General features: G+C 28.3%; 1 protein-coding gene across 1 annotated transcript; it reads left to right on the top strand.

Annotated features, from left to right (window-relative positions):
- Positions 1-1,522: 1,522 nt before the first annotated feature.
- LOC111918976 (uncharacterized) lies at positions 1,523-4,898 on the top strand. The gene is made up of 6 exons (XM_023914587.3): positions 1,523-1,902; positions 2,219-2,415; positions 2,518-2,700; positions 2,779-2,869; positions 2,971-3,226; positions 4,368-4,898. The coding sequence occupies exons 1-6, from the start codon at positions 1,628-1,630 to the stop codon at positions 4,677-4,679; spliced, it is 1,314 nt and encodes a 437-aa protein (XP_023770355.1). The 5' UTR covers positions 1,523-1,627; the 3' UTR covers positions 4,680-4,898.
- Positions 4,899-8,298: the final 3,400 nt, after the last annotated feature.

Raw genomic sequence — 8,298 nt, 5'->3', positions numbered from 1 at the left:
CTGCTGATCTAGCGGTGCTACAAGCAATGAAGGAACAAATTAGGAAAAAATATTTGGGTTGATTAGGATTTGTGTGTGGTATTTAGTAGTGATTTCAATGTTATTTTAGTTATTAATTTAGGTTTAAAATTATGTTTTTTTAATTGTAATCGGATTTTAGATTTTAAATATTATGTATTTTTTTTTGTTTTTAAAATTATATGTTTTATAAAAAAATATATTAGTTATTAAAAAAATGCAAAAAGAAAAAAAAAACGAAAACAAAAAAAAAAGGTAAAAAAAACGAAGTAGTAAAAAAAAAAAATACAAAAATAAAAATATTTATTTTCAAAATGTTGGTGTTACATCTTTGCATCTTGTTGCCCATTTCCTCACTTGGTGTTATAACACCATTTGCTTATGTGGCATGTGAGGTGGCACAACTTGGTGTTGCACCTTGTTGCCCACACCCAATGTTCTAATAAATAAAAATAATTTTGCCACATGACACTCTTTCATTAACTTTGACACATGTCATTTTTTAGTATTTTTGAATAAATGTTTTTTCCATTTGTCATTTTCTTATTTTTTAATCTTTTCTTAATTAACACATCATATTTACACCTCAATTAATAATTTCCTTAATTAAAAATACCCAATAAATTATAATATTACTATTCATATAGTATTTAATATGTTTCCTTTAAAATTTAAATTTCAAATCTAAACAAATTTTTATTTAACCTTTCATATTTTAATTTTTTGTTTTACGTAACCCGTATAACATACAAGTTTTACAACTAGTTTAAAAGAATATATAATATATATCACGATGAGTTGAAGTTGCTTATTTTTTTTTTATTTTTTATTTTTTTACTAAAACCATATAAAAATTTAAACAATCGAAAGCTAGTTACATATATTTCAAAATGCAAATTACATGAATGGTCCTTATGGTTTACGGTAATTTGCATGTTTGGTTCTTAACTTATTTTTTTACTCGGAAGGTCCTTACTGTTTATTTTTGTTAACCGCTTGGTCCCTGTCTTACATAAAAAGACTATTTTGCCATTGATTTTTTAATTTATTTAAATAAACACACCCCAACCCCATCCCTTCACCTTACCTTACTTATCTCACCATTTTTTCTCTATTTAAATAATAGTTTGTTTTAGGTAAGATAAAAACTAAACGTGTAACAAAAACAAACAGTAGAGACCAAACGCGTAACAAAAACAAACAATAGGAACTTTCCAAGTTAAAAAAATAAGTTAGGAACCAAACGTGCAAATTACCCTAAACCATAGGGACCATTCGTGTAATTTACTCAAGGAAGAACTATAAAACGAAAGATATAATGTATATCACAATAAATAGAAGTTGCTTTAATACTTTTGGACTAAAATCTCATAAAATTTTAAACAATAAGAGCAAGTTACATATATTTCAAAATGAAGGGACCAATTAGAAAATTATACATTATCAAATAGCTGTTGTAGTCCGACCCGCTTCTTTTTGGCAGAAAATATATATTCACTTTTCCGCCAAGGGCTTCAAAGGCACAGGTGAAAAACTTGAAAGAAATCAAAGCAAAGCGCCATTCACTTCTCTAATTCGAAGGGTTTTCATTTCCATTTTCCCTCCATCAATGGCGGACGAAGCTCCGACTTCACAAGATCTTGCACCAAACGGCAATCAAGCGCCTGCATCTGTTGATGCCACCATCGACTCCACAGGTCAGGGTGGCACAGCCTCTTCGTGCAACAACAATAACGCTGTCGAGACATCGGGGCTGACGTCCGATGGAGAAAGGGAGAAGTCACTCGAGTACGCTGAAGAGTTGATGGACAGAGGATCGAAGGCTAACAAAGAAGAAGACTACGCCGAAGCTACTGATTGCTTCAGTCGTGCCCTAGAAATCAGGTTAGGGTTTCTAACTCTACATACTGTTTTAATTCAATTAATCATGTAGAAGTCTCTTTTCCTGTTGATTTATGCGGATAATCTCGGCTTCTGCTTTGTTGAAAGCAAACAAACCATGTTTTGAAGTGTAATTTTGTTTCCCGGAGAAGCATACAGTTTTAATTAACAAATTTGTTGTAATTTGTTGATTCTGAAGAATGTGCGATGTATGTTGAATTTTCTATGTTAACTTCTGCTGTGAGTGTAATGTTATTTCCAAATGATATGAGACATGTTCTTTCGAATATTGAAGATGATTTCACTTTTGTTGTATCAGAGCTGCGCATTATGGCGAGCTTGCACCTGAATGTGTGAGATCATATTACAAATACGGATGTGCACTTCTATACAAAGCTCAAGAGGAATCCGATCCATTAGTCTCTGGTACTGTTTCCAAGAAAGAATCCACTGAAAAAGGATCCACTAAATCAGCTGAAAGTGGGGAAACTTCTGTTTCAAGCAAAACTAAAGAAGGTACTTCAAATCTTCACAATTCACATCAATGATATTAGAAAATGTTTTCCACAATACAAATAAGGATGACAATGAGATTTTTGTGTTCATGGTTTTTTGAAGTGGAAGATCAAGATGAAGATGATGAAGGAAGTGAGGGTGAGGATGAAGAAGAAGACGAATCTGACCTTGATTTAGCTTGGAAAATGCTTGATGTCGCAAGGGCAATTTCGGAAAAACAACCAGGCGACACAATGGAGAAAGTAGACATTCTTTCAGCTTTAGCAGAGGTAGCCTTGGAAAGAGGTATGCATATTTCACATTTTGCTAATTGCTAACTTGACTTACCTTCAACTTTCTAAAATTCCAATTTTGCCCTTACAGAGGATGTTGAAACTTCCCTGAGTGATTATCTGAAAGCTTTATCAATGTTGGAACGCCTAGCTGAACCAGACAGTCGCCACATAGCCGAACTGTATCCTTTCTTTTCTCAAGATCAATACTTTTTTAAATTCCGACTTTACCCTTTACTTGAGTTTCTGAATTCTGATCTTTTCTTAAAACATAAAATTTCAGGAACTTTCGGATATGTTTATGCTTAGAAATCGGGTCAAAGGGTCAAGAAGCAATTCCTTATTGTCAAAAGGCGATTTCAGTTTGCAAATCTCGTTTAAAGAGGCTTAAAAGTGAAGTGGAAAGTTTATCTGGGAATTGTGAATCGAGTGTTCTTGGTAGACAATCTTCTAATGCTTCACAAACGAATGATCCGATTTCTGAAAAAGAAAAAGAGATTGAGATTCTCACTGGTCTTTCTACTGAGCTTGAAAAAAAGGTAAATGTAAACCCATTATTTTTTTATAGGGTTAACCTAAAATAAGACCTTATATTTTGTGTTTTTTTGCGGATTAAACCTCGAATTTATTTTTTGCCTTGTATTTTTTCAATTTTCCCGATTTTGCCCTTATATTCATTTTTGCCAAAAAAATTGTAAAATATGAGGGTTTTTTTTTAGGAAAACTATAAAAGCTGAGGGTTTATTTGTAAACATTTAGAAGGTTGAAGGTTTCATTTCGGAAAAAATTCAAAGTTGAGGGTTTTTTCGGAAAAAATAAAAAAATAAAATGTCTTTTTCAGGCAAAAAATAAATTTGAGGTTTCATCCGGAAAAAATACAAAATATAAGTTTTTTTTTAGATTAACCATTTTTTATGTTTATTCATATAAATATATAGTCTTCAAACAACAATAATTTATGTAAATTTTTTTCAAAACTCATATTTTTTGTTATTTTTCATAAATAACTAAAAGTAATTTTTCATTATACTTGTATTTTAGAATTTCATTATGTATTTAATCTTATATATATACATAAACAAAAATTTAAAGTGATAAATTATAATATACATTTTTTTTACTATTTAAAATTCATACGTTATGTATTTCAAACTTCCATGCAGTTTTTTAGTGAGGTATTTCTATTTAATCAAAGATCATCTTTATAAATTAGGGCTAATCTAACAAAAACCTTATATTTCATGATTTTTATGGATTAAACCTCAATTTTTTTTTGCCTGAAAAAGATCGTATTTTTTCATATTTTCCGATTTTGCCCTTTTAGTAATTTTTACCAAAAAAATTGTAAAATGCGAGGGTTTTTTTTTTTTTGAGAAAAACTAAAAAAGTTGAGGGTTTATTTGGAAACCTTTAGAAGGTTGAGGTTTTTTTTCGGAAAGAAATTCAAAGTTGAGGGGTTTTTTGGAAAAAAAATAAAAAATATATAAGGTCAAAAAATAAATTTGAAGTTTAATCCATAAAAAAAACATGTTTATTGAAATTAACCCTATAAAATATCAAGTTCTTTGTTTTATGTATCAATTTAGTTCTTTTATTTATCTTTATAAAATACTAACAAATTCCATTTCTTGGGAGTGTTTTCTTGAATGATAAATAATTATATTTGTGAAAATGTGTCAGCTTGAAGATTTGGAGCAAATTGTATCAAACCCATCATCCATACTATCCGACATACTTGGAATGATGGCGGCAAGAGGCGGAGGAGAGGGTTCTAGTGGCGGCAGTTCTTCACGGATTGGAGCTGGTGACAGTTTCGGGTTCGGGTCAACTACCGTTTCAACAACTCAAACCACCACCGGTGGTGGCGGAGTGACACATCTTGGGGTGGTGGGGAGGGGGGTGAAGCGGGTGTCCATGAGCACAACTGGAACTGAATCTTCTCCAGCAAAAAAAGTTGCATCTGATCCAACGGCTGATAATGATGCAACTTGAAGCCTTGAAGTGACCCTCTTATTATGGGTTGGGTCGGGTCGGGTCGGATTGTTATTGGGTCGTTTTATTAGATTGCAAGGAATGTGGTTTTTATGTGGAATGAAGACATATTGGGTTTTAGGTTTTAAGAAAAATCTTTGTCCATGAGTATGGATTTAAAGCTTTTATATTAAACAAAAGAACTGTTGATCTAAAAGTTATTTTAAGTCGTTTACGAAACTTTTTAGCATTTTTTTTAAATGTTATTTTTTACATATTTTAAAACTTTATTATTATTTTTTTGTCAAATATTTTTATGCAAATAAACGCTAAAGTGTTTTAACAAACATGGAGTATTAAAAAAAATAAGTTTTCGCACAATCACAACTTTTGAAGTGGATATTTTCTGTGAAATTGGTTCCTTTTATAGTATTTTTTTCCCAAAAAAACATTTTCAACCTAATATGAAACTGAAACTTTGTGCTTCTATATTGATTTTCCCAAAAAGCCTTTTTTTTTTTTGAAGTTTTTGAACGATTTGATTTTGTGAAAGTGTGATTTTGGAATGTAGAAATTGAGAATTTTGCTGAAATTAACGAAAAAAATATTATTCTATATTTGAAAAAGAAATGATAAATTATGTGATTTTCTCATTATAATATCATTTTTTTTTATTAAAAAAAAACTTTTAAGACTTTATCAAAAAAATTTCCAAAATAATTAGATTTTTCTACATAAAACCCTATAGAAATTGTATGTCATTGGGAATTCTAAATTGCAATTTGGCATTGCAATATTGTTTAAATTTTCATCCAAATTTTGTTTTCCTTCTTTTGGTGGGACCATATAAAAAATAAATTTTACAGAAAATAAATACTGATTTCGCACTGAACTCATTATTTTGTAGGAAGCAGAAAATTTTCAACTGTTATATGAAATTTCTTATTAAATATGACTATATTTGTATTTTTTTTATTTAAATATATGACTATAATTAAACCATAAAGATAACATAATACAATTGGGTGATTGTAGTTGTAGGCGTGTAGCTACATGCTGGTTATAAGGAACAGACAACTTTGTTAACATGACATTTTTGTTTTTGTGACAATTAAATATTCCCTAGATCATCTACAATACAAGTTGTGTACATAGTTGTTTGATATATTAAAATAATAATAATAATAAATTAATGAATTGAGATCTTTAAAAAGATTTAAACTTATATAAATCTACAATATTTTTTATCACATATATTAGTGAATGGCATTAAATATGAGAGAATGAGAGGTAGATATGTACCCATGGTACCAAGCATACAAAATTAAATGCTTTCATGGTCTCAAAGTTTTAATATGTGTTGGAATTTAATGAAGGTATTAAATTTGATATGCACTATGCACCCATTGAAATTATTATTTCTCTTAAAATATTTTGAAATCAACTTTTAGGTTTCTTTTTTTTTTCTTTTAAATTATTTTGCAACATTTTAGTGTTTTTATTTCTATTAATTATATGCACTAGATCAATAAATGTAAACCTTGCTTTTAATTTTTATTTATTTATTGAAAATAAATCAATACTCAAATAATAAAAAATTCAAAATTTAAGATTTATAAAGAAAATAAAAAATAAAATAGCTAAGTCTTATTAATATATATATATATATATATATATATATATATATATATATATATATATATATATATATATATATATATATATATATATATATATATATATATATATATTTTAATTTTCATTTGGATCTCATTGAATTTCAAATCTACATGTGAGCCTCTAAAAAAGATTTGGTAAGGTGAAATTAGGTGGGAATTCATTTCTTGATGTGATAAGAAACCACATCAATATATATATTTGTACGATTCAAAATTTTAAAAATAAACATCATTTTTGGATGTTTCATTGGTCTTGTTTAGTTAACTATTAAGAGATAAATCATAATGTATCATAAGAAGATTATGGTTATATTCGGCAACTATTTTTTTGAAAAATTTAGCTTTTTTTGCTTGTATATTTAATTATTTTTTGTTATTTTACAATCTAAATTACTAAAAACACCTGATGTTAATTATGAGCTCAGATGTATGTGATCGTGACTTATGATCTTGTAAACCGGCAACACAAATTTTGATTGATTTTTGTTTAAATGTGCAAAAAAGTATTTATTTTATAAATTTACATTGAAACTATGAACATATAATATTTACATTGATTTATTTAGATTTTTTTGAAGGACGATTTTTTAATGACTACAATTATCTATTTTCTAACTTGTCAATGCTTTAGATTTAGTTGAACAAAATCAGTTTAATGGCTTTGAAAAGAAAAAGGTAAAGAATTTCCTTATTTAATTCCCATAGTGCTTGGATGTATGTTCTATTTAATGTAACCGCAATGGGGCCTATTAATAATTCACCTAACTTATTTTTATCATACTTTATAATTTAATTATTTTTCAATCATTTCAAAATTTGAATTATCCTTAATTATCAGCCGATTTGTGATTAAGTGATAATTTGGCCCCATATAATCATACTTTCCAGAACAAACTTAAGAAGAGAGTCTTGTTATTGGCATTTTTTTATTCGAGTTTGTATTCCCAAATGTAAAATTGGTATAATTGTAAAAACAATTTAAATTGTAGTTGAAAATTAGATTTTGGCTAAAAAATTAGTTGTTGCATGATAAACTATCTGGTAATTATAAAGTTAGTTGTTAAAGTCGTTTGATGAAAATTAACTATTTAATAATATCTCATATAATATAATATTTAATGTAAGTTTATATATATATATATATATATATATATATATATATATATATATATATATATATATATATATATATATATATATATATATATATATATATATATATATTAAATATTATATTATATGAGATATTATTAAATAGTAAATTTCCTCATATGAAAACCTATTCATTCCTATTATCTCACATCAATATGTGGTTGCTTAAATACATGTTTAAGACAATTTAACCTTTCAGAATCAAGTCACGTGCAAATCACATGACACAAAATAGCTTGCAGATTAGTGATATAAAATGTCATAGGTTAATTTTTTTAAAACAAGTAAATATAATAAGATATTTTTAGGGTAAATTAAAACCATTGGTCTCTCTTGTAGGTGTCAAAATGCACGTTCCGTCATTATTTTTAAAAATTAACTCTCTCTTATGCCGTTAAAAGAATACGCTTCATCATTCGTTAGTTTAAATTTACACGTTTTATCTTTTGTGACACATAAAAAAGACTATAATGCTATTTTTCATTTACTTTTAACATTTTTGATACTTTTAATTATTAAATAGTAATTATATTTCTATTTTATTGAATAAGACTTGACCACCACCACCACTGGAAAATGGATCACCACCGCCGCCTCTCACTTCACCCCACCTACTCCCCGGTTCAAAATAACGATAAACCACCAACTCATTCACCGAACCACCAACTGATACCCAAACCACCATCGAACCAACCACATTTACTGTTAACACCACTACCAGCCTCCATCACAAAACCCACTTGCAAATCAAGAAAGAATAATCAGGGCATGACGACGACGGATTTTGACGACTCTGTTTCTTCTCCATC

The sequence above is a fragment of the Lactuca sativa genome, chromosome 4, assembly GCF_002870075.4.
Source record: "Lactuca sativa cultivar Salinas chromosome 4, Lsat_Salinas_v11, whole genome shotgun sequence".
NCBI lineage: Eukaryota > Viridiplantae > Streptophyta > Magnoliopsida > Asterales > Asteraceae > Lactuca > Lactuca sativa.
Note: the sequence above shows the minus strand (reverse complement) of the source record. Positions and strands in the feature narration are given on the sequence as shown.

What these genes read in the sequence shown, in the direction of transcription:
- LOC111918976 (XM_023914587.3), top strand. Translation starts at nt 1,628, where the DNA reads ATGGCGGACGAAGCTCCGACTTCACAAGATCTTGCACCAAACGGCAAT. An exon ending in AGTCGTGCCCTAGAAATCAG is followed by an intron (nt 1,903 to 2,218) that starts GTTAGGGTTTCT and finishes TTGTTGTATCAG; the next exon opens with AGCTGCGCATTATGGCGAGC. An exon ending in AGTCGCCACATAGCCGAACT is followed by an intron (nt 2,870 to 2,970) that starts GTATCCTTTCTT and finishes ATAAAATTTCAG; the next exon opens with GAACTTTCGGATATGTTTAT.